This window comes from Daphnia magna, linkage group LG8, assembly GCF_020631705.1.
Source record: "Daphnia magna isolate NIES linkage group LG8, ASM2063170v1.1, whole genome shotgun sequence".
NCBI lineage: Eukaryota > Metazoa > Arthropoda > Branchiopoda > Diplostraca > Daphniidae > Daphnia > Daphnia magna.
The window spans coordinates 2,031,968-2,054,475 of record NC_059189.1 but is presented as its reverse complement, the minus strand read 5'-3'; the positions used below and the strand labels follow the sequence as shown (position 1 = coordinate 2,054,475).

General features: G+C 38.1%; 7 protein-coding genes across 17 annotated transcripts; 6 read left to right on the top strand and 1 right to left on the bottom strand.

Annotated features, from left to right (window-relative positions):
* The first annotated feature begins 136 nt into the window (after nucleotides 1-136).
* Nucleotides 137-1,800, top strand: LOC116929392 (two pore potassium channel protein sup-9). Its single transcript, XM_032936598.2, has 3 exons — nucleotides 137-362; nucleotides 443-598; nucleotides 666-1,800. The coding sequence occupies exons 1-3, from the start codon at nucleotides 236-238 to the stop codon at nucleotides 1,667-1,669; spliced, it is 1,287 nt and encodes a 428-aa protein (XP_032792489.1). The 5' UTR covers nucleotides 137-235; the 3' UTR covers nucleotides 1,670-1,800.
* On the bottom strand, nucleotides 1,684-2,954 carry LOC116929398 (flavin reductase (NADPH)). Its single transcript, XM_032936606.2, has 4 exons — nucleotides 2,703-2,954; nucleotides 2,428-2,592; nucleotides 2,271-2,360; nucleotides 1,684-2,195 (listed from the first exon to the last, which is right to left on the bottom strand). Exons 1-4 carry the CDS (start codon nucleotides 2,785-2,787, stop codon nucleotides 1,897-1,899), a joined length of 639 nt encoding a protein of 212 aa, XP_032792497.1. The 5' UTR covers nucleotides 2,788-2,954; the 3' UTR covers nucleotides 1,684-1,896.
* Nucleotides 2,105-6,845, top strand: LOC116929390 (sodium-dependent nutrient amino acid transporter 1). 2 transcript variants are annotated; one of them, XM_032936593.2, is made up of 14 exons: nucleotides 2,105-2,242; nucleotides 3,882-4,001; nucleotides 4,064-4,328; nucleotides 4,386-4,611; nucleotides 4,677-4,796; nucleotides 4,867-5,017; nucleotides 5,107-5,210; nucleotides 5,276-5,462; nucleotides 5,530-5,764; nucleotides 5,827-5,868; nucleotides 5,944-6,123; nucleotides 6,192-6,286; nucleotides 6,373-6,540; nucleotides 6,611-6,845. In XM_032936593.2, exons 3-14 carry the CDS (start codon nucleotides 4,136-4,138, stop codon nucleotides 6,632-6,634), a joined length of 1,725 nt encoding a protein of 574 aa, XP_032792484.1. In that variant the 5' UTR covers nucleotides 2,105-2,242; nucleotides 3,882-4,001; nucleotides 4,064-4,135; the 3' UTR covers nucleotides 6,635-6,845. The 2 variants fall into 2 exon arrangements, with proteins under 2 accessions (XP_032792484.1, XP_032792483.2); XM_032936592.2 differs by lacking the exon at nucleotides 2,105-2,242 and adding an exon at nucleotides 3,586-3,717.
* Nucleotides 6,846-7,382: 537 nt separating this feature from the next.
* LOC116929389 (sodium-dependent nutrient amino acid transporter 1) lies at nucleotides 7,383-11,235 on the top strand. Of its 4 annotated transcripts, XM_032936591.2 has the most exons (18): nucleotides 7,418-7,436; nucleotides 7,497-7,604; nucleotides 7,739-7,837; nucleotides 7,937-8,077; nucleotides 8,151-8,286; nucleotides 8,354-8,476; nucleotides 8,550-8,826; nucleotides 8,884-9,112; nucleotides 9,181-9,300; nucleotides 9,363-9,513; nucleotides 9,576-9,679; nucleotides 9,750-9,936; nucleotides 10,005-10,181; nucleotides 10,241-10,298; nucleotides 10,360-10,401; nucleotides 10,463-10,642; nucleotides 10,711-10,883; nucleotides 10,954-11,235. In XM_032936591.2, exons 5-18 carry the CDS (start codon nucleotides 8,266-8,268, stop codon nucleotides 11,107-11,109), a joined length of 1,998 nt encoding a protein of 665 aa, XP_032792482.2. In that variant the 5' UTR covers nucleotides 7,418-7,436; nucleotides 7,497-7,604; nucleotides 7,739-7,837; nucleotides 7,937-8,077; nucleotides 8,151-8,265; the 3' UTR covers nucleotides 11,110-11,235. The 4 variants fall into 4 exon arrangements, with proteins under 4 accessions (XP_045034418.1, XP_032792481.2, XP_045034417.1 ...); XM_045178483.1 differs by having other exon boundaries at nucleotides 7,383-7,604; nucleotides 7,744-7,837; XM_032936590.2 differs by having other exon boundaries at nucleotides 7,383-7,604; nucleotides 7,934-8,077.
* A 122-nt stretch (nucleotides 11,236-11,357) lies between these two features.
* On the top strand, nucleotides 11,358-15,313 carry LOC116929391 (sodium-dependent nutrient amino acid transporter 1). 5 transcript variants are annotated; one of them, XR_006650937.1, is made up of 17 exons: nucleotides 11,358-11,878; nucleotides 12,001-12,117; nucleotides 12,177-12,184; nucleotides 12,262-12,438; nucleotides 12,503-12,725; nucleotides 12,794-12,913; nucleotides 12,980-13,130; nucleotides 13,196-13,299; nucleotides 13,363-13,549; nucleotides 13,622-13,798; nucleotides 13,881-13,938; nucleotides 14,001-14,042; nucleotides 14,108-14,229; nucleotides 14,295-14,352; nucleotides 14,429-14,523; nucleotides 14,618-14,894; nucleotides 14,958-15,313. XR_006650937.1 is itself a non-coding variant. In XM_032936596.2 (17 exons), the coding sequence occupies exons 1-17, from the start codon at nucleotides 11,723-11,725 to the stop codon at nucleotides 14,762-14,764; spliced, it is 1,875 nt and encodes a 624-aa protein (XP_032792487.2). In that variant the 5' UTR covers nucleotides 11,358-11,722; the 3' UTR covers nucleotides 14,765-15,312. The 5 variants fall into 5 exon arrangements, 4 of the variants coding, with proteins under 4 accessions (XP_032792487.2, XP_032792485.2, XP_045034419.1 ...); XM_032936596.2 differs by having other exon boundaries at nucleotides 11,358-11,744; nucleotides 11,812-11,878; nucleotides 14,618-15,312; XM_032936594.2 differs by having other exon boundaries at nucleotides 14,618-15,312.
* Nucleotides 15,314-17,090: 1,777 nt separating this feature from the next.
* Nucleotides 17,091-19,028, top strand: LOC116929393 (tRNA methyltransferase 10 homolog A). Of its 3 annotated transcripts, none has more exons than XM_045178493.1 (6): nucleotides 17,091-17,641; nucleotides 17,694-17,997; nucleotides 18,059-18,205; nucleotides 18,387-18,492; nucleotides 18,557-18,733; nucleotides 18,788-19,028. In XM_045178493.1, exons 1-6 carry the CDS (start codon nucleotides 17,331-17,333, stop codon nucleotides 18,907-18,909), a joined length of 1,167 nt encoding a protein of 388 aa, XP_045034428.1. In that variant the 5' UTR covers nucleotides 17,091-17,330; the 3' UTR covers nucleotides 18,910-19,028. The 3 variants fall into 3 exon arrangements, with proteins under 3 accessions (XP_045034428.1, XP_032792490.2, XP_032792491.2); XM_032936600.2 differs by having other exon boundaries at nucleotides 17,093-17,254; nucleotides 17,327-17,641; nucleotides 18,557-19,028; XM_032936599.2 differs by having other exon boundaries at nucleotides 17,092-17,641; nucleotides 18,557-19,028.
* Nucleotides 19,029-19,437: 409 nt separating this feature from the next.
* On the top strand, nucleotides 19,438-22,186 carry LOC116929383 (enolase). Its single transcript, XM_032936583.2, has 9 exons — nucleotides 19,438-19,583; nucleotides 20,047-20,292; nucleotides 20,359-20,540; nucleotides 20,602-20,726; nucleotides 20,791-20,937; nucleotides 20,999-21,089; nucleotides 21,158-21,344; nucleotides 21,473-21,706; nucleotides 21,771-22,186. The coding sequence occupies exons 2-9, from the start codon at nucleotides 20,080-20,082 to the stop codon at nucleotides 21,891-21,893; spliced, it is 1,302 nt and encodes a 433-aa protein (XP_032792474.2). The 5' UTR covers nucleotides 19,438-19,583; nucleotides 20,047-20,079; the 3' UTR covers nucleotides 21,894-22,186.
* Nucleotides 22,187-22,508: the final 322 nt, after the last annotated feature.

Here is a 22,508-nt window from a genome sequence, read left to right as displayed (position 1 = left end):
AAACGTTAAGCTTGTTTATGTCTCTTTTTATTTTTTGTCTTCAAGGTTGAAATGATGGCCTAACTCGCGCAGGCGCTAGAAATTTTAGCGTGCGCTTATGGTATTGATCAACCTTGTTGGCACTTTGACTATTGAGAAGCTGCACTGCACCAGCTGGTTTTGTTGTTGGAGCTGGTGGGATTTTTCTCATTGCTGTCTGAAGTGATTCGTGTGACTGGTTGCGTTGGATTAAAGAATGAAGCGGCAAAATGTCCGAACCTTATCGTTGGTGGTGTGCACATTTACATATTTGCTGGTGGGAGCAGCAGTTTTCGACGCCCTTGAATCGGACACAGAGGAAAAGCGTCACCAGGTTACTGATGGTATGTAAACACTATTAGTTTTTTATTTTTTCAAAAAATACTATTTAATTTGAAATGTTGCGCCGTGTCCTGATTGACAGAAATGAGGAGCTATTTCCTGGATCGTTACAACATCAGCGACCCCGATTACAAACTTATCGAGACGGTTATCCTCGAAAGTAGACCACACAAAGCCGGTCCTCAATGGAAATTCTCTGGAGCTTTCTATTTTTCTGTAGTTGTCGTCGCGTTAATTGGTAATTTAAAACCTGTTTTTCAGACTACATAATTCCTTTGACCCGTGCGTACATTTGAATATTTCAGGATATGGACATTCGACACCAGCAACTCTAAGTGGAAAAGCATTTTGTATCGCTTACGCCATGATTGGTATACCGCTGGGTATTTTCATGTTCCAAAGTATCGGCGAGCGTTTAAACAAGTTAATCTCAATCCTGATTCGTAACGTCAAAGCCATCTGCAAGCTAAAAAAGACAGAAGCTACCGAAATTGACTTGATGGCTGTCACAGGTTTCCTGTCTTCGTTGATCCTTATGACAGGAGCAGCTGTTTTCAGTCGGTACGAAGGATGGACGTACCTCGACAGCTTTTACTACTGTTTCGTCACGTTAACAACTATCGGATTCGGTGACTTTGTTGCCCTACAAAATGATAGGGCTCTGACGAACCGGCCTGGTTACGTAGCCTTCTCTCTAGTTTTCATCTTGTTTGGATTGGCAGTTGTGGCCGGTTGCATGAATTTGCTTGTATTGAGGTTCATGACGATGAACGCTGAAGATGTCAAACGAGACGATGCTCTAGAAGTTGCCTCCTATCGTGGCGGGCTAAGTCTAGACGGCGATACAATCAACTTCACTAATGGATTCAGCACAGGAAATAAGTTTTCGGCTGCCAGTGAGATTAAAGGGCCAGATAACGCATTCGAATCTGATCAGGTCTCGGTCTGTTCGTGCACAGGATGTTCTTGCTTTGGCAATAGAACGGCAAACCTTTTTGGCTTCAACGATGATAATTTCTCAATTACCAAAACAAACAAAGGACGAAAAAACAGTTGGGCAATGCAGATTCATGTTCAGGAAAAGCATCGTATTTGGCGATACCCAAATTGGCGACGACGGAGCTCTTCGATCAACCGCAGTGGAAGTCGTTTATCTTCCCGTCTCACGTTTGGAATCGATTCCGTCTGGGGCCAACAGGACACCCGACCTCTTCCCCGTCCGAACCGAAGTCGTGACATCAACGACGTTTACAATAATTTCAAAAGTGAATTTTGTTTTAATGGTAGAGAAAAACGAGCCTCAATTTAATTAAATGTCAAAGATGAAGGAATAATTGTATAATTCTTATGTAATCGAGCGCAAATCTAAGGAGAAGCACCATAAATCAAATTATCTTTGGTTACTGTTTAGCAGAAGTGAAATAAAGCAATTGCATCTGATTCTTACACTGTAAACTATGTGTCTACTTTCTAATAGCTTCCCACATGGTGTCAAAAGGCTTTAGACGACACGTGCAGTTTTGAGATCATTTACTTCTACTGCAAAGTTGGGTAAGCCAAACCACACAGCTGATGATAGTGTTCAGGTTGACTCAGGCATTCAACCATAAACTGCCCTAAATCTGATTTGGGGACTTGGCGTCCGGGACTAGAACCATGATTGACTTTGAATTGGTTGTTGCTACTTGGCTCATCCGCTATGTGCGGAGGTAGGACAGCAATCCAATCAAGAGATTCATATTTTGGAGACTGCAACGTTTCCAACATTCTTTTGTGGTCAGCGTTTATTTCTGCGAAACGTGGAGGCACTCGTTCCGGATCCATGAAGAGGAAAGCTATACAGAAATGAAACAGGCTTTTACTATCTGCTAGACCCAACAAGGTAAATAAAGGTTATGAAAAATTCTTACAAGACATGCAAGCAGAGATAGCCTTAATTCCTGTTTCACACATTAAGTCCAGAATCAGCTTTAGACTGTCTGACATTACAGTTGTAAAATCTAGGTGATAAAAAGAGAAAGTTACGAAATTCTACTGTCAGATAAAATTACATGACTAATTCCTTACTAAGGTCATTACGAGTTCCCAGTGTAACTATAACTGCATCTTGACCTTCTAATGCCTTGGCAACATCTTCTTTGATAGTACTATTGCCGTTGATGACATTGATTTTAGGAGCTACTTCATCTGGTAGGCGACTTAGATCACGAACTAAAGCAGTCACTTTGATACCTAAAAAAGTATTGTATTGATAAAATTCTTTTGGCCATATTCATTACGCACACGCAATCAATATTTCTTATCCACTTAGATAAAAGCCGCTATGCTACCATTGATTATACCTTTCTTTAGTGCTTGTTCTATGCAGCAAAGTCCCGTTTGTCCCGTGGCACCAAAGATAACTACTTTTTCTATAACTTTGGTCATGTTTGGGTTGAAAACGTGGCTTCCACACTATTATTCGATTACACACGATGAGTTCAAGACTCCGTCTATTTCAAGAACGACAAAGCAACGCGTGAAAAAACCTCGGTTATTGAACGCTGACGTGACAGCTGACGGTGCGAAGTTCACTTTTAAACCGAAGAATGTTCTTCAAGTTATGTAACATCTCATGGAAGTTGCCAGATTCAACGGATTCGGAATAAAACATTATAAAATAATAATTGAAATATTTAAGTCCTAACTGAACACTGCAAAAAGCTCCAGATTCATTTTGTAAGAATTAGTGGTTAACGTTTGAGCTTTGTTGAATTTCTATTTTTTTTTTTTTCTCTTTATCTAAAAAGACGCAAAGATCGTGATTGCGAAGCGTGAAGATATTGCGGGCAAACAACAAGAAGTCGTAAATCTTTCTTCTTGTTTCACAATTTTTTCAGCTCAAACAAAACTGAACATTTGAATTCTTAAAACTAAAAATAAACGCGATAGACTTTACTACGGTCAAAGTGGGGGTTTTCTTTTCTTTGTTTAAGATAAAAAACAAAGATAACTGTCTGCATCCTTGTTGGAAAACCCACATGGTATTCGTTTTGTTTACTCAAATAATTAAAAAATTTATTTGCGCATCAGCTGATTCCTGCGCAGTCTAATGCATAAAGTACCTTTGGTGTGTGGAAGAATGAGCTCAAAGTTGACTAAATTTCATCACTTGTCAAGCCACAAATCAAGGAAAACAAAATCGGGAAAAACTGGTTACTTCTGATAATGGTTCATTTTCAAAACAAACGATGACCAATAAAAAGGCATAAATATCATGAAACCTTCAAGCTGTTGAGCTTATTGTTAAGGTTTCCATCAAACGGTGAATGTCGTTTTCAAAAAATGTCCTTGTCATCCGCATTTTCAGTCAAATCGGTAGAAATTTCATTTGGATCAAACCATTTTCCTAAATTAGTCAATATCTTTGCTAACTTACACCACCGATGTTTAGCAGACCTTACCTTTGCCCTTCCCAATTAATTTGCCACATGTATTGAGTACTATCCTAACGCATTTGTGTATTAATTGATGATGATTAGGAGAAAGGCCATGTCAATGCAGCATTTGACGATAACAGTAATGGCGATTCAAAGGAAATCTGCAAACTTGATGTAAAAGAGAATGGAAGTGTCGCTTCATCCAAATCACTCACGCACTCGGTAAGTTTAAAAAGTCATCTACCTTTACATATCATTACAATTATAGTTTTTATAAAATTTAGGAGAGGGCTTCGCAAAGTCATGATCAACAGAACTGGGATAGCCCAATTGAGTTCCTTTTGTCCTGCATTTCCATGTCAGTGGGTCTAGGCAATATTTGGCGATTTCCCTACGTTGCGTACGAAAATGGCGGCGGTGCCTTTTTAATACCTTACCTGATTGTGTTAGCCTTCATCGGCCGTCCGCTCTATTTTCTGGAGATGATTCTTGGACAATTTTCGAGTTCTGGTTGTGTCAAAGTCTGGAGCGTTGTGCCCTTTTTCAAAGGTAATTTTAAACATTTTCTACGACTAGAAATAAATTTAACTATTCTTAATTATCCAGGAATCGGATATGCACAGGCATTTGCCTCCTGGTGTGTCGTCACTTATTATTGCGTGCTGATGGCATTGGCCTTCTTCTACCTCTTTGCTTCCTTTCAGGCTGTCCTACCTTGGACGGAATGCGATCCAGAATGGGCAACAGAAAAATGTTACAGCTCGTCAATGGCAAATTTGTCCATGTTTAATCTGACAAGCGAAAATGTTTCTAGCGCTGAAGAATATTTTTAGTAAATCAAAATAATTTCTCATTTTAAAAAGCATTATTACTAAAAACAGTTTATTCTTTCAACAGTATTTATGTTTTGAAAAAAAGTCCTGATATGGATTCGGGTCTTGGGGTTCCAGACTGGCGTTTGACTCTTTGTCTTTTACTTTGCTGGATTTTAGTTTTCGCCACGCTCGTCAAAGGAATGTAAGTATAATAAATTAAAGGTAACCATAGAAAATTCTTCATTCTTTTGTTTTGTTTTTTTTAACTCTAGTTCATCGTCTGGAAAAGTGGCTTATTTTACAGCTCTTTTCCCTTATGTTGTACTAATCACGTTGCTGATTCGTGGTGCCACCTTACCAGGTGCAGGTGATGGCATGTTGTATTTTATCACCCCTGTTTGGGAGAAAGTCCTGACGCCTGAAGTAAAGCACATTCGAATTTATCTTTCAAATATTTGCTATTAAAAGTCACGTTAACATTCATGTTTGTTCATGTTAATTTATTGCCAAAGGTGTGGTACGCGGCCGTGACTCAGTGCTTCTTCTCATTATCTGTTGGCTTTGGACCTATCGTCTTCTTTGCGAGTTATAATCCTTTTCGTCATCCCATTTACAGGTAAGTCAATTTAAAATTTAGTTTGTAAACGGCCAAGTAATCTACCTTTTTGTTCCACACAAAAGAGATTCAACAATCATCAGTTTTGCCGACACAGGCACAAGTGTCTTAGCTGGAGTTACTATTTTTGCTATCCTCGGAAATCTGTCTTACACGTCAGGAAAACCAATCGATGAGGTCGTTAAAAGCGGAACAGGATTGGCATTCGTTTCCTATCCGGAAGCTATTTCAAAATTTGATTTTGCACCTCAGGTAGGCGGACCTCTTTGTTGTAATAATTTTTCAAATGATTTGTGTATAACTAACAAAAAATGCGCAGTTTTTCTCTGTGCTCTTTTTCCTCATGCTCATTACGTTGGCTGTCGGAAGCGCTGCTGGATTGGCTGGCTGTCCCATTTCATTGATGTGCGACGTCTTGCCTCATGTTCCACGTTGGATTGTTACTGCAGCTGTTTGTGCAGTCAGTTTCCTTATCGGGCTTGTTTACGTTACACCAGCTGGCCAGTATATTCTGGATTTAGTCGATTATTTCGGCGGTGGATTTGTTATTTATTGTGAGTCATAAAAATTCAGATTTATCTAAAAGCATGGTTATAATAATCATGTATTATTGCAGTTGTCGTTGTTGCTACAGTTGCTGCAATTTTCTGGATTTACGGTAAATCAAACTTTAATTGATTATATACGTTACAAAATAAGATAACTTTTTTCACGACGACGTTAACGTTGATAGGTCTGGAACAGTTTGCCAAAGACATTCGTTTCATGCTTGGTTTTGGTTTGGGCATTTATTGGAAGTTTACTTGGAGCATTTTCATTGCTGTTGCCCTTGTAGTCATTTTCGTCTATGCCATGATTGTTTTCGAGCCTTTAAAAACAGATAACGGGGAATACTATCCTCCTTCAGCCATGGGTAAGATTAGTAAAACTATTCGATATTTTCGAGTGAGAAGATAACATTGTCCACGCACAAAAAAATAGCTGCGGGATGGACAATTGCGGCTTTCGCTATCCTGCAAATACCGGGGTGGGGTGCGTACGTCGTCTACAAACAAAAGGACGGCACTTTTGCTGAGGTACACCTTAATCTTATCTTACAGTTAGTTCTCCTCTGAGAATTTTTTAGGTTGGGAAATATATTTTGTGTTTTTTCTTTTCTCAGAGGTTCAAGAAAAGTTTTCGTTCTTCAAACAAATGGGGTCCCAAAAATCCGAAAATTAAAGAAGAATGGCAAGCGTATAACGCTCAAACTGTTCGCTTTAGCTGGATACCGAATCCCAAATGGATCTCAAGGAGGACACGAGCTCAAGTACCTGACGTCGAATTATCCGTATGATTGCTGCCATTTATGATGTTAGACCTCTTTCCATATTACTTATATTATACTTATTTTTTTGCAGCCTGATAGTCAATCGAACAGATGAGCAAGCCCAGTTCTTTTGTTAATTGAGAATATGGATCATCTAAAATCCTCTGAGCTGAAAGTTCATCTTTTATTTGCATGTTGACTTTTATTTCATTGCAAAGAATGCACTTTTTTATACAATTATGCATATTAACGACTTAAATGTGTCTTTTTAAGGTGAACACGTAATGACTAGAAAATCATGTTAATAAATTTGCACAAAAAAACAATGTCACGTTTTTCGATGTTCAAAATACTTCTTGTTTGGCAAATCTGAGGAAATGATTTAAATTTCCACTACTTTTTTGGGGTTCTTTCTTTTTTCTGAATCATTTTTCGAAAATTTCCTATTTACATATTTTTCAGGTCACCTTGACACATGTCGACTTTTCCATACCTTCATCTTTGATTTGCATGTCGACTTTTATTTCAATGCGAAAAAAACAAAAAACGCTTTCATACTTATGCATATTAACGACGTAGATGTGCCTTTTTAAGAAGAACCAGTTACAACTACAAAATTATGCTAATAACTTTGCTCGAAAGCAACACGTTTCTCGATATTCAAAGTACTTGTTGTTTGGCAAATCCGAGAAAATTATTTAAATTTTCACTAATCCTTTTTTGTTGTTCTTTCTTTTTTTCAAATCATCTTTTTTCAGGTCACCTTGACACATGTCGACCTTTCCATACCCTTTCTTTTCTTCTATTGGTTTTCTTACCCAGCCTCTCGCTATAGTTCTCGTCTATTCTAATACCAAATTTGATTGCAGTGGTTAAGGAACCCTCGGGAAGGGTGCAACGTTTTCAAAGCTTAGTTTGTAATAGATTTCTATGTGTTGCTCGGTATTGTAAAAGATCAATTTAGTTCTGATCTTTAGATTGAGTTCTGCCACAACATAGGATGAATTTATACTAAATGTGAGATGTAGGATGATTTCATTAGTGCCTTAGGAACTGAAAAAGAGATTCTTTTCCTTTATCCCATGGTAAGAATTTTTACGGCCATTTTACTAACGATTTAGCATGTGAAATTGTTCTCTACAGAAGTGATGTATGTTTGTTAACCGTTCTGCATTTTTCCGCTTGTTTGCTATTCCAACTCTTCTTGTACGTGATTTAGAAAAGAAGTTAGACAATGGACTTATCGGTTAATTTAGCAAAGACGACGCTAGGATTAACCTAGCTTCAAGGCCGTTCCCCGACAGAATCAACGACGTAGGTAAGTACGTGCAATTTAAGGTTATATAGCTTGTCCTGCTGTCATGTTGTACGTAATTCGTTCATTATTCTGTACTTTATTGTTGTATTGCTTAAGCAGTGTCTCGGTGAAATACTTGAACGTCTTTTATGATGGGATATGTTGATACTCAGCGACCCGCTATTGTAGGATATTCATCATAAAAAAGTATATCATGTACGTCACCATGCGCTGTGAATTCTTTACTTCAACACCGGCAAGGTATCCGGTACTTTCAGCATATCTTAAAAACAAAAGGTGTAGTAATTCCGATGCTCTTAAAAATCTCGCACAGTTGCTACTTGACGTTAATTTGAATCGGACTAAGTAAAATTATCGAGCTAGCTAGCAGCGACGAACTGTGATCGGATTGGATTAATTGAAGCCGCGCTAGTAAAGAGAACATCACCATGTCGCTCTCTTCTAAATCGGTTGGTTTTTATTTTCTACATATTCTAGCGAATAAATTTACGTTCATTTGTGAAATTTCTCATCTAGGCTGGCTACGCTAATGGCGCATTTGAATATTCTGTCGACGACAAAAGGAACAGCTGTGAGCTTGAAAGCAAACGCCATTCAAATTCTACCGATACCAGTACATCAGTCGGATCCGGTGTCCCGGTAAATAGGAATTTGTAACAATAATTTTTGCGTTTCTAAAATGGGAGGGCTATTCGAAATGTTATTGCAATAGAACGTTTTGGATACTGAAGGAGATCAGCAACCGCAACGAGAAAACTGGGGTAATCCAGCTGAATTTCTCTTGTCATGTATATCAATGTCTGTTGGTTTGGGAAACATTTGGCGATTCCCTTACGTCGCGTATGCAAATGGAGGTGGAGCGTTTCTTATACCCTATCTCATCGTGTTGTTCTTCATCGGACGTCCACTCTATTTTCTCGAGATGATTCTTGGGCAATTTTCAAGTGCGGGTTCAGTTAAAGTATGGGAAGTTGTTCCCATTGTCAAAGGTATTGCCCTTAAAATTTATTCAACACACACCGTCTATACATAAAGCATACGTTCAGGTATCGGGTATGGCCAAGCGTTGGCAACTTGGTATGTCGTTACGTATTATTGCGTCCTTATGGCGCTGGCCTTCTTCTACCTGTTCTCATCCTTCCAGGCAGTCCTACCTTGGACTGTTTGCAAGGCTGAATGGTCCACCAATGAAACTGCTTGTTACAATAGTAGTGGTAACTTGACTGGGTTGGACATAACAAACACCTCAAAATCAAGTGCTGAGCTGTTCTTTTAGTAAGTTCAATTTCTTAACGAAATATTTATATGTATTTCTAACATGTTTTATTTTTTATTTAATGCAGTAAAGATGTGTTGAAACTTGCGGAGAACTTCGATGATGGACTGGGACTTCCTGAATGGCGATTGAGTCTCTGTCTTCTACTTTGTTGGATACTGATTTTTGCAACGCTCGCCAAAGGAGTGTAAGTTCTTATTTCGTTAAATTCTATTGTTAAATTTGTTGTAATTATATCAAATCACGAAGGTCTTCATCGGGGAAAGTGGCCTACTTTACTGCACTCTTCCCGTACGCGGTACTAATCACGCTGTTGATTAGAGGTGTAACACTACCTGGAGCAAGTGAGGGCATTCTATATTTCGTCACGCCTCAATGGGAAAAAATTGCAACAGCTGAGGTAGTATGGTTAAGTGTTAACTGATTACTCGTAATCAATGTAATCATGTTGAATCAAACCAGGTATGGTACGCAGCTGTGACGCAATGTTTTTTCTCCTTGTCGGTGGGTTTCGGTCCAATCATCACTTTTTCTAGCTACAATCCATTCCGTCATCCAGTTTATAGGTATGTTCAATGTAAATGTATTGCGTTTGCAATTTGCTTATCTATTTCTATTTTCTCTTCATGTTAAAAGAGATTCGACGATTGTGAGCTTGGCTGATACGGGTACTAGTATCTTGGCTGGAATAACAATCTTTTCAATTTTGGGCAATTTGGCTTACGAGTCAGGAAAACCTATTGAAGAGGTCGTCAAAGGTGGCACTGGATTAGCATTTATTTCATATCCGGAAGCCATTTCTAAGTTCGATGCTGTCCCACAGGTTTGGTTGTGGATTTTCTTCCACCATTACGTTTGACGTCTATTTTTGGTTTTCTTTTTGAAATCAAGTTGTTTGCTGTTCTTTTCTTCTTGATGTTAATCACGCTGGCCATCGGTAGTGCTGCTGGATTAACAAGCTGCGTTATTACGATCCTCTGTGACGATTTTCCATCCGTCAAACGTTGGATCATCACCGCTATCGTTTCTGTTGTCAGTTTCTTCATCGGGCTGATCTACGTAACACCAGTGAGCATTAAGTTCGTTTTTTTATTATCAGATTTTTTGATCGTAATGATAAATGATAGGCGGGTCCTTACGTCCTGGATCTCGTGGATTATTTCGGAGGGGGTTTCATCATTTACGGTAAAATACTGTACCGATAAGTTTTGTTTGTAATGATATTATCATGATTGTTCTTTGTTAGTCCTCGTCATCGTTCAAACTATTGCTCTTTGTTGGATTTACGGTACGTTTCTGATGACTTTTGATACTCTGGCATTGAAACTAACCTTGACGTTATCGTTCAGGATTGCACAAGATTCTGCGAGATGTACGGTTTATGCTGGACTTTGGCTTAGGCATTTACTGGAAATTTACCTGGTGCATTTTCATCCCGATTGCTTTGCTGGTCATCTTCATCTATGCAATGGTCAGTTACATGCCCATGAGAACCGGTGATGGTCAAGTTTATCCATCAGGAGTGTCAGGTATCATCTTTTTGAATATGTTCATGAGGACACAAACACATTTATGTCTTCCTTAACTGCCGTTGTAGCCATTGGTTGGATTCTCGCGGCGATTGCTATTTTGCAAATTCCTTGCTGGGGAATTTACGTAGTGTACAAGCAGAAATCCACCATAATGGATGCTCAAATGCTTGGCCTCAGCAATATAAATAGCTCTTCAAGCTGGGCACGTCTAGAAAAGAGAAGAAAGTATCTTGTTGATGTAAGTTGTATTACAAAGTTTAAAATTCCTAGCGTTACGATTACTACATTCACATTTGAAATTGTGTCAGAAATTCTGGATTAGTTTGCGGCCATCTCTGGAATGGGGTCCTAAGGATCCAGAGCTCAAACGCAGATGGATCGAATACTGCAAAATACCGAAATCTTTCAATTGGAAGCTTTTTTTGCCTCATCCGAAAATACCCGTATGGATGAAGAAACGATAAACATCAATAACAAAGCTACGCTTTTTAAAACCAAAGATTCTTTAACAAGTATTTTTTGGCGACGACTATTCAAATGTTGCCATGGGTATTTGTACAATTGAGTACAATATATAATTATTGATTTCATTACTTCGTAACAGTCATTTTCAACTGATTGGAGTTACGAATCATTCACATACTTCAAGACATTTTTTTCTGATTGTGGAAAATGGACCTTGGTTATAATGGCATTGTAGATGTTTTACAACCTTCACCAATTGGTAAAACTAACAGTCCAAAGGTTTCAACTACACCGAAAAGTATGCAGAGAAGAGTATTGGGTATAGTATAAGGTCGCAAGATAAAAAGTTAATGATGCTGGATAGCATGTGTCATGGATTGGGTCACCTTGTCTCTATAGCAGTTGAGGTGAACTTTAGACACACAATTTACAACCAAAATTTTAAGATAGAAAAAAATTAAGCCAAGGGATATGGTACCGAAAGATTGGTAACAGACGTACGAATTTGGTTCTGTAAGCCTTTTTAAGCATTTAAGAAGGGTAGTAAATCTCATTGAACACGATCTGCGTATATTGGATATACCAATTGGAGTAGGATCAGTTTATCTTGACATGTTTTTACACGTCAATGCGTGTAAGTTGTGACGTAGCAAATGCTATAAATGGTAGTGCAATTTTAAAGTTTTACCTATTCGTTATAGGGTCATTTACAGGAGTGAGACGCTTTGCTATCAGAAAATCGGCATGTCTACAAGAAGTTCACGCTTGGTAATTTCAACGTCAAGTTTAATATCTTTTTGTGTTAAAGCATCAATCGTACTGCTTCCTTAATCTAGTGGTTCACTTTAATCTAATTTACTGCTTTTAATTATTTAAATTCCTTTAAATAGTCGGAGAAAGGTGCTGTGTATCTCAATTATGGATTTGACGATACGTCATCTGGTGATAGCAAATGTGCCAAAGAGACTTCAGTTGCGGATAATTCCAATCCATCGGTGGCAATACAAGTAAGTTTTTGTCTAAAGCTTTTTTAATTCTTTGTCAAACGAATTTATCGATTACTCAGGCGGAAACGTATGATCAACAACGAGAGAACTGGGATAGCCCAGTTGAATTTCTTCTATCGTGTATTTCAATGTCTGTTGGGTTAGGTAACATATGGAGGTTTCCATTCGTGGCCTACGAGAATGGTGGCGGTGCCTTTTTAGTCCCTTATCTAATCGTGCTGGCCTTCATTGGACGACCGCTCTATTTTCTCGAGATGGTCTTGGGACAGTTTTCCAGTTCAGGATCTGTTAAAATTTGGGATTGTGTACCGATTGCAAAAGGTATAACATCACTAACATATTGCCCAAACTCACTCCATACATGAAAATTTTTTTTAAATTATAGGTATTGGATATGGGCAAGCACTGGCTACCTGGTGTGTCGTCACATATTACTGCGTCCTGATGGCGCTGTCCTTCTTCTACCTCTTTGCTTCATTTCAAGCCGTGTTGCCCTGGACGGAATGTGACCCAGAATGGGCCACTGAGAATTGCTACAGTACCACAGCTAATCTATCGGTGTACAACCTGACGAATGAGAGTGTATCTAGTGCAGAAGAATATTTCAAGTAACATTTAGCAGTTTAAACTCTTATTTTTGCTAGTTTGAGATACACATTGATCAAATATATTTCAGAATTTATGTATTGAAGAAAATTCCAAATATGGATTCTGGGATAGGTGTTCCAGATTGGCGTTTAACACTGTGCCTTCTACTTTGCTGGATTTTAGTATTCGCTATGCTAGCTAAAGGAGTGTAAGTGTTCGAAAAAATACTTCTTATTGCTTTGGTCGTGTAATCGTATTGTATTTGCTTTCAAAGTTCTTCATCAGGAAAGGTGGCCTACTTTACAGCTCTCTTCCCTTATGTTGTGCTGATCACGCTGCTAATAAGAGGATGCACTTTACCTGGAGCGGGCGATGGTATTTTATACTTTATCACACCTGATTGGGAAAAAGTCTTGACACCAGATGTAATACTTTGTTTATTTTAAATCTTGATAGTTTGAAATAACTGAACAGATATTTGTTGTTGCAGGTTTGGTATGCAGCGGTAACTCAGTGCTTCTTCTCTCTCTCTGTGGGGTTTGGACCAATTTCTACATTTTCGAGTTATAATCCATTCCGTCATCCAATTTACAGGTATTGTTATAGTTTCATACGTATTAGTCAAATTACCTAACACTACTTTATTGCCTTTCAAAGAGATTCAACGATAGTCAGTCTCGCTGATACTTTTACTAGTATTCTAGCTGGAGTTACGATTTTTGCAATTCTCGGTAATTTATCTTACGAAACAAATCAGCCTATTGAGAATGTCGTCGAAGGAGGCACGGGATTGGCGTTCATTTCCTACCCAGAGGCTATTTCGAAATTTGATTCTGTCCCCCAGGTGTGCATATTTATCTGGGTTGGACTTCTCTATTGATGTGATTGTTGTATTGCTTGCTCCAATCCTTTATAGTTGTTTGCCGTGCTGTTTTTCCTGATGCTCATAACACTGGCTATCGGTAGTGCCTCCGGACTTGCTGGATGCATTATTACAATCCTTAGTGATGATCTCCTTCAGATTCCTCGATGGATTATCACAGCAGTCGTTTGCGCGGCCAGTTTCCTTATTGGACTTGTCTACGTTACACCGGTAAAAACCCTAAATGATTGCACCAATCTCGATTAATGTAATTGGGTTGCAATATTTTTACATAAACTATTTGTATGTTCAGGGAGGCCAGTATATTCTAGATCTGGTCGATTACTTTGGCGGTGGATTCATTATTTATGGTACGGTATAATTTTAACTTCATTTGTGATAATTTGGTGTTAAATTGTTTTCTGTTTACTAGTAATGGTGATCGCTGAAACCATTGCTGTATGTTGGTTTTACGGTACGTAGTTGCTTGTAACTTTGAATTACAATTGTTTAATTGTTTTTTAAAAACAACTATTATAGGTCTTGAGCAAATCGTCAAAGATATTCGTTTCATGTTGAGTTTTGGTCTGGGAATTTATTGGAAATTAACTTGGTGTATTTTCATCCCAATTGCCCTTGCAGTCATTTTCATTTATGCAATGGTATGACGGTATTTTTATGCAAATTCATAACGTGTGCATTTCATTAACATCTAAAATGAACAAAGGTTGTCTATGAACCGTTAAAAACGGATGATGGGGAACCTTACCCTCCTTCAGCAAACGGTAGGCTATTGAAAAATTTTTCTATCTCAATGAACTGAAACGAAATTTACCTTATCGTTGACTTCGATTATTAAAGCCGCTGGATGGTTGGTGGCTGCCATTGCTATTCTCCAGCTTCCAATCTGGGCTGCTTACGTCATTCACAAACAAAAGGGAACAACCTGGTTTCTGGTGAGAATCATCACCCCACACATTAGAACTTAAATTATATTAGTTACATTAGAACTTTCTTTACTAATTTTTTTTTATCCGTGTGTTATTACAGAGATTTAAAGCCAGTCTTCTACCAGCAGAGGAATGGGGACCTAAAGACCCTGAAACTAAACGGCTCTGGTTAGACTACAACAAGCAGTTCGTGCGCTTCAGTTGGATTCCCAATCCAAAGTGGTTAAGCAACTGTAAATCACGTTGAAATGTTTGTATAAAAGAAACCTCTTAGAAATTTATTTCCAACATAAATTATATTGTGCTCAAAACTATAGAGTTTAAACCATTTTTAATAGCGTTAAATTCTAGAGATGGAATATGAAATCGCCAATGTGGTAATGAGAAAATTCTAAGTCGCTGCTGTTAAGTATGATAAAAATCATTTTCTTTTTTATTAGACAATGCTTCATATTTGAAAAATAATTAAATAGCAGAAAAGAATGTCAGACAATACGAATTTTCATTTCGCAACTTGACGGACAGGGATAAAGTAGGAAAAACAATTTAAACTATAGAACAGTTTTTGACGTTATTAGAATTATTACGCAATTTACAGGATGGTACTTGCAATTGGAAATATTACAAACACAGCTTCTAGAACAGACAGTATTTAGAAGGATGTATAATGTGATGTTATGTAGAAAATTTAAACACAATACATTTGCATGCGGACAGTAACAATTTTGTTTTACATAAATGTTTTTCATGTATAAAAAAATGGCATGCATCTTCTCGAATTGGCAGGAAAAGAATAAAGTTTTGACATTATCAAATGATTTGTAATTATTAAACATTTAATTCTCGAAAATTAATTGCAAGACAATAACCACCAACTGTCGCTTTCATTTCGGAAAACGGGAGATGCAGACCCTTGTAGGCAGTACACCTCATTCATCCGGAACCGTGTGCGGGTCACCGAGCTTGGTAATGGAGGTCCATCAGTCCTATCAGAATTCTCCTTTTATAGGCAAATTCCGATCGGATCCGTTTATAGACATCCGAGTCAAGGTTGGTTACGGCTAGCAAATAGCGAGAATAGATTTTCATCCGCAAAATTCATCCAAGTTGGCGGCTCGTAACGAGGTAAATATAAGGGTCTAAATCCACAATTTCAACCAAAGTATTTAGCTCGTCAAAAAGTGAAGACCGATTGATGATTTAAATATTCATTTTTCATTTGCATCCGATAGACTTCTGCTCCACTATCGCATGAAACGGGAGTCTGGATAAACATTCAATCCAAAATATGACCCAAACTTGCAGTGTTTGTTCATCAACTCCTGAAAAGAAGAATGCGAGGGATGGGCTGGATCGGCTAACTTTGGCCAAATTGTTAGCTCGTAAAGTAAATCCAAAGGATCCTCCACATCAGAAATTTTCAGCGAAGTAGGAAGCTCACAATGGGTAGAATATAAAGATCGGGTCACACCTGTAACCCTTAGGGCGGCGTCTAACTCATGAAGAAGTATATCCAAAAGATGATTTATATCCACGAACTTTCCTAACTGCTTAGGAATAAAATTCAGAGGATGAACCACATCCACGATATCCAACGAAATAGAATCTTCGTAAAACGCAAAATCCTGCAAGAAGTTCACGAAGAAGTAAATCCAAAGGATCTACGACTGCATCAACAATCTCGAACTTAACAAGAGGCAGGGGAAGAATCGGAAGACGAAGAACCATCGGAGTTGACGTGATCGAAACTAATGTTTCTCCTGAATATCTGTAGGACTCGATTGCTGGTTCCACGTTTGCCTGCTCGATCAAACTATAATTTCCTGTAGCGAAGAAAAGACGCCGAAAAATTTTCTTCAGGAAACCCATCTTCGTTTCAAAGGAATAACTTCGTAGAACGTAACAAATCACTCGTTAAAAACTTCAAAAGAGGAATCACTCAATGAGGTGATGTAGGTAACGGTTTGAAAAACTGTTGATTCCATTGGCATACTCGTTTGCATATAACTAATTAGGCTGACCATCTTAGGCCAGCAGTCATGTCTATGCCCGCTTTTTGGCGAATTAGCAAATGTTTTACCCTTATGCCATTATTAGCTGATAAATAATCAATTTTCAGGTTTTTACCAACTCAGCTTAACCATAATTAAAATCAAAAGATAAAAATTGCATATTTTAACAAGAAAGGAACATGTCGGATTCGATGTGCCATTGATGTGTGTGCCATGATGTGATCACGGTTACGCGGACTAGTGACCGAAAAGATATTACATTTTTCAATATTTCAGGCGTTTATTCCCTTTGCAAATTCTTACAAACACAATGTCATGAAATCAATTTAAAACTCCGTTATTCTTCTATTTAATTAATCTGATTTCATTTCACATGCCAGAAATAACCAAATTTTCAGATACTAGATATTTCAAAGAAATAGCCGGTCCGTAAGAAAATACAGTAGCTACACTTCATCCATGATCCATCCTTCGCCTTGACATGAATTGCCTTAAGTATGTAGTTTAGTATTCTGATCGTCATTAAATTCAAACATTTGCAACCCTTTCTTTAACCTCTGCCCGAGTCAGAGATTGTTGTGGAATAGTAGTTATTATGATTTGCTTTCAATTGCGTAACTCGCAATCTAACCTAAACTGGCATCATTACCATGATTTTACCACCTTAACACCAATCGTCTGCTTTTTGTGTTAATGTTCCAGTTCAACCGCTCAACGTGATTTCTGTATGTCCAAAGTTTTCAATCAGAACTACTTAGCACACCTTTATATTGACTTCTTATTTGCATCATTTGTAGTCAAATGAGTTCACCTTGTACTCAATCTAAGGGAGAGGAAGAAAAAAAATCAGACAGTGTTCAAATTGATCCTGGAGCTGGTTACAAATATGGTGTTTTAGTCAGTGAAGACACACCAGTTAACCGGAATGATGCTCAGAGTATTCAGTTGAAGATAGACTTTTCTGCCGAGAAAGAAAATGATAAGAATCATGTTAGTACGCTAGAAAAGGTGTCACAAAATGAAAGCTATGCTGAGCTACCTGTGCAATCAAAGTCTGCTCTGAAACGGAAAATGAAGAAGGATTTATGGGAGCTGAGGAAAAAAGAGAAAAGGTTTAATCATAAATAGTTTATCCAACCTGTTTTAACACTTCTTTGGTTTTAGGATTCAAGAAAGGGAGAAAAGAAAGAAAAGAAAACTTGATCCAACCCATCGTTTGAATACAGTTACTCGTAAACAACTAAAAAATGCAACAATGGCTAACAGTAACTGCAAAGTGACCATAGCAATTGACCTATCATTTGACAATTACATGGATGAAAGGAGTCTTGCAAAGTGTGTCAAGCAAATTAGTCGTTGTTACAGCATTAACCGTAGGGCTACTGATCCAGTTCAATTCCACGTAACTAGTTTGGATGGTGCTAGTTTAAAAGAAATGAGCAAGAATTCAGGCTATGAAAACTGGGATGTCAGTATCTCTCTGGTTTTGTTTGTAATTGATGCTAATTTCCTTATTCCTTGGCTTTCAGGTTAACCTGCATGAAAAGCATTTTACAGAAATTTTCAGTAAAGAAAAAATTGTTTACCTCACCTCTGAATCTGACAATGTTATAGAAAATCTTAAGGATGATTATGTTTATATAATTGGAGGATTAGTTGATCACAATTCCCACAAGGTAGGTAGAAATTAAGAAATAGTGACTCCTTTAGTTATTTGATGATTTATGTAATTGGCCCAAAAAATCATATTTGAAAAGTAGAGTGTGAAATTTGGGAAATTTTGTGAGGAGTGGGATCTACTGTAACAACAAATTGTTTCATATTCATATATTTCTTTGTGGTTTTCCTGTTGTTTAGGGTCTTTGTCACAAGTTGGCAGAAGAGAAAGGTCTTTCTCATGGCCGTCTTCCAATCAGTGAAAATATTGACATGAAGACGAGAAAAGTTTTAACTATTGACCACGGTAAGGCATTTGCCGTAAGTTACCATTTAAAACATTGTTTTAAAAATCAGGTTATATGTTTCAGTGTTTAATGTAATGGTCAACATCTGTAACGGACAGAGCTGGAAGGAAGCATTACTTGAGATCTTGCCAGCTAGAAAAGGAGCTCAAGAAAAGCCAGTTGACGATAACACAATTACTAATGGAGATAGGATTGCTGATAAATTTGCAGTTGCCGACGAAGATGCAGAGGCCGACGAAGATGCAGCGGCCGACGAAGATGCAGCGGCCGACGAAGATGCAGCGGCCGACGAAGATGCAGCGGCCGACGAAGATGCAGGGGTCGACGAAGCTGCAGCGGCCGACGAAGATGCATCTTCGTCGGTTGAAGAAAATTCAAAAATGAAATTCCTTAAAGCAAAACCTACCTCGGCATAGTTTCTGCTGTTTTGTTTAATAAGTTGTCTCAGTTATTGTATCAGTTACTGTTCACAACTTCTTCATTATGCACAAAAGTGCAAAGAAAATTGAATTTGTATAAAGGATTCTTTTTGGAATTTGTCTTTTTATTATTTATTCCATGTAAATCACATTGGCAGATTAAATCATTCATATTCAGCTGGGGTATGAAATTGAAGCTCATACTCATTCCTTACTGATAAGCCATTATTCTTCGGTTCTTAGGACGAATCAGGCGCGAAAATAAACAATATATTTTAAGTATTCAGATTATCCCACTACGTGGGCCCTTGGCAACCAAGTACGTGCAAAGTCTCGTGATTTTGTCATTCAAAATTTAAAGGACATGCCCTTCGACGATCGATACCCCAATTTTCTGCACGATTTTTTTGTAAATATGCTGCTGAATAATTAAAACTATGGTGAACTAATGTGACAATAATAAATAAGTAAAAAAACAAACAGAAACCACTAAGTTAATAACAATGAAATATAAAACAAAAAAATTACTTTAGGTTTTTCTATCGATAGTGTACACCAGAGACCTCTGGTGAAGCGCCGCGACGTCTATGTCTGCAGTCCTCCTCTTCCTTCTTAGCCACTTCCTACCTTCCTTCAGTCCAAGGCACCGGCTTGAGTAATCATTCTACACCGTGAGTACATTAATTTCTCTTTCATTCTCTTTATTCCTAGAAATGTTTGAGAAAGACTTGTACTTGTAAGCTGTATTGGACAATTTGTAAAGTTTTCACTACGAAAACCCATAATTTATGGGGAAAAAATTCGAATCAATATTTCGTGATTCAGCTCACGACTGGCGCTACAGGGCTTCTAGCTACTTTTGTATTTCATTAGAAAGTCATTTGAAACTATAGGTGAAAGAACTATAAAAGAAAGTAGGCCTCTTTTTTGTTGTGATTTTTGTCGTCTTTTAAGCAATTGTTGTATTAATGTACAATTCTTTCGATTTGCCCTTGTCACAGTCTAGCAGTCACGTCATTGAATGACCTTGAGTTGTACACGTGAACTGTAGACTAATATATTTGGCATGCAGAGATTCAAGCCGAGGTTTATTTTTAAGATGAACTTGTTCTTAATTCACAACGTTTTCTTTAGGTCGTTCATTCGTTAAAAACGAGAGCTACAAGCATGTCTATCCAGAAGATTTTCGCTCGCATGATCTTTGACTCCCGTGGCAACCCTACTGTCGAGGTTGATTTGACCACAGAGAAAGGACTTTTCCGTGCTGCCGTTCCATCTGGTGCATCCACTGGTATTCATGAGGCTCTTGAACTTCGTGATGAAATCAAGACCGAGTACCACGGCAAAGGGGTGAAGAAGGCAGTTAGCAACATCAATGATGCAAGTCTTTATCCAAAATTTAAAGATGCAATTTGAGTAATCATACCTTGTTTTGGTTTTGTATAGAGCATTGCACCAGCCTTGTTGAAAGAGAGTTTCCAAGTTACTGAACAAGAGGCCATTGATAATTTTATGATCAAACTAGATGGCACAGAAAACAAATCAAAGTTTGGTGCTAATGCAATTTTGGGAGTTTCTTTGGCAGTTTGCAAAGCTGGTGCAGCTCAGAAGGGCGTTCCGCTCTACCGGTAGGTGAAAAATGGCGAATACCGAAGATTGTTTATGCAAGATAAAAATTTTTATTTTCAGACACATTGCTGATTTGGCTGGAACTCCAGAGATTATTTTGCCAACTCCAGCTTTCAATGTTATCAATGGTGGTTCTCATGCAGGCAACAAATTGGCTATGCAAGAATTCATGATTTTTCCTACTGGTAAAAGCTATAAAATATGGTGCTGTATGTTATGTATATTGGCTAAATTGGTTTGTTTTCTAAGGTGCATCGTCCTTCACTGAAGCCATGCGCATGGGAACTGAAACTTACCATCATCTGAAGAAAGTTATCAATAACCGTTTTGGTTTGGATGCGACTGCCGTTGGAGATGAGGGTGGCTTTGCTCCTAACATTTTGAACAACAAAGATGGTAATTTGAGGATAATTTCCACTGGGTTGTGATTTTTCATTGGTGTGTAATTTTTTCTTAGCACTTGAGCTCATCAGCACTGCCATCGAAAAAGCTGGATACACCGGCAAAATTGAGATTGGTATGGATGTTGCCGCATCGGAATTTCACAAGTAATGAAACTAGACCTCAATCAATGTTTACTTGAGCTAACTTCTAAAATTCATTGAATTGACGCTAGAAACGGAAAGTACGACTTGGACTTTAAAAACCCAGCATCTGACCCGGCTACCTACTTGGAATCCGCCAAGTTGGCCGAACTCTACCAAGAGTTCATCAAAGAGTTCCCCATGGTCTCAATTGAAGATCCCTTCGACCAAGATGACTGGGCTGCTTGGACTAGTCTCACCGCCAACACTCCTATTCAGGTAAAAAAATTAATATATATTAATAATTGAAATGATAAAACAACAATTAAGTAAGAAATGAAAGGTCATTAAGGTTGGGCGAAATGTTTTCATGTCAATTTTTGTTTTTCCTTTTTCTGAATCTGTAGATCGTTGGTGACGATCTCACGGTCACAAACCCCAAGCGTATCCAGACTGCCGTCGATTGCAAAGCATGCAACTGCCTGCTCCTCAAGGTAAACCAAATCGGAACCGTGACTGAATCCATCCAAGCTCACAACTTGGCCAAGGCTAATGGCTGGGGAACCATGGTCTCTCACCGCTCTGGTGAAACCGAAGATTCTTTCATTGGCGATTTAGTGGTTGGATTGTCAACTGGCCAGGTAAAACTTGATATTTTGAAATGTGTTATCTTTAAATTCCTCATTCCACAATTATTTTTGATAGATCAAAACTGGAGCACCCTGCCGTTCTGAACGTTTGGCCAAGTACAATCAAATCTTGCGTATTGAGGAAGAGTTGGGAGCTGCTGCCAAGTACGCTGGCAAGAACTTCCGCAAACCTCTGTAAAGCAAATGATCGACGATCCCTCCTAACTTACGAGTCATTCAGTTAGATTTTTTGTTACGTGTCAGAATTTCTCGTTTTCCCTACGGCTTGAAGTTTTCTAATCCTTAGTCTATTTCTTTCTTTTAATCGAATGTCTACATATTTTGTGAACTTGTGATTCATGAAAAGCCACACTAAAGAGAAAAAGTAGTCTTGTGTAGGTTTGGTGTTAAAACACTTAAAATAGTAACGATCTGATTGTGTTGGTTCTGGTATTATTTATGTTGATGTATTACAGTACCATCTTCATCTAAGTTTCGGGTTTTAAGAAATATTATAGAACTTTGAAGACATCAGGTTTTCAAAAGTCGTACATGATCCGACAATGAACCATATCCATGATCCCATAAAATGATCATCGTATTCGTATAGTAGTACATCGTCAACGAAAAATTTATTTTCAATGATGGTTCAGGATTCTGCTGTATTACGGATATCGCGGTTTCAACAATGTAGATAAATGAACGCTTTCAGCTACCTTAAAAATATGGTAAGTAGACTATGTATGTCTGAGGTTTTCCTCCCTTGAGGCAAGAAAATTGTCGTCCGCAAGGTTATTGAACGTAGATACTTGTG

Coding starts and splice junctions, on each gene's coding strand:
- LOC116929390 (XM_032936592.2), top strand. CDS start 3,685: ATGTCCTTGTCATCCGCATTTTCAGTCAAATCG. Junction 4,002..4,063: donor CCAAATCACTCACGCACTCG/GTAAGTTTAAAA, acceptor TATAAAATTTAG/GAGAGGGCTTCGCAAAGTCA. Junction 5,463..5,529: donor AATTTGATTTTGCACCTCAG/GTAGGCGGACCT, acceptor AAAAATGCGCAG/TTTTTCTCTGTGCTCTTTTT.
- LOC116929391 (XM_032936594.2), top strand. CDS start 11,739: ATGCGTGTAAGTTGTGACGTAGCAAATGCTATAAATGGTAGTGCAATT. Junction 13,300..13,362: donor TTCCGTCATCCAATTTACAG/GTATTGTTATAG, acceptor TGCCTTTCAAAG/AGATTCAACGATAGTCAGTC. Junction 13,550..13,621: donor AATTTGATTCTGTCCCCCAG/GTGTGCATATTT, acceptor AATCCTTTATAG/TTGTTTGCCGTGCTGTTTTT.
- LOC116929383 (XM_032936583.2), top strand. CDS start 20,080: ATGTCTATCCAGAAGATTTTCGCTCGCATGATCTTTGACTCCCGTGGC. Junction 20,293..20,358: donor CAGTTAGCAACATCAATGAT/GCAAGTCTTTAT, acceptor GGTTTTGTATAG/AGCATTGCACCAGCCTTGTT. Junction 20,938..20,998: donor CATTTTGAACAACAAAGATG/GTAATTTGAGGA, acceptor ATTTTTTCTTAG/CACTTGAGCTCATCAGCACT.
- LOC116929393 (XM_032936599.2), top strand. CDS start 17,331: ATGAGTTCACCTTGTACTCAATCTAAGGGAGAGGAAGAAAAAAAATCA. Junction 17,998..18,058: donor CAGGCTATGAAAACTGGGAT/GTCAGTATCTCT, acceptor CTTGGCTTTCAG/GTTAACCTGCATGAAAAGCA. Junction 18,493..18,556: donor AGTTTTAACTATTGACCACG/GTAAGGCATTTG, acceptor TATATGTTTCAG/TGTTTAATGTAATGGTCAAC.
- LOC116929389 (XM_045178483.1), top strand. CDS start 8,266: ATGTCGCTCTCTTCTAAATCG. Junction 9,514..9,575: donor AAAAAATTGCAACAGCTGAG/GTAGTATGGTTA, acceptor GAATCAAACCAG/GTATGGTACGCAGCTGTGAC. Junction 9,680..9,749: donor TTCCGTCATCCAGTTTATAG/GTATGTTCAATG, acceptor TCATGTTAAAAG/AGATTCGACGATTGTGAGCT.
- LOC116929398 (XM_032936606.2), bottom strand. CDS start 2,787: ATGACCAAAGTTATAGAAAAAGTAGTTATCTTTGGTGCCACGGGACAA. Junction 2,593..2,702: donor AGAACAAGCACTAAAGAAAG/GTATAATCAATG, acceptor ATACTTTTTTAG/GTATCAAAGTGACTGCTTTA. Junction 2,361..2,427: donor GGGAACTCGTAATGACCTTA/GTAAGGAATTAG, acceptor TTTATCACCTAG/ATTTTACAACTGTAATGTCA.
- LOC116929392 (XM_032936598.2), top strand. CDS start 236: ATGAAGCGGCAAAATGTCCGAACCTTATCGTTGGTGGTGTGCACATTT. Junction 363..442: donor GCGTCACCAGGTTACTGATG/GTATGTAAACAC, acceptor CCTGATTGACAG/AAATGAGGAGCTATTTCCTG. Junction 599..665: donor AGTTGTCGTCGCGTTAATTG/GTAATTTAAAAC, acceptor TGAATATTTCAG/GATATGGACATTCGACACCA.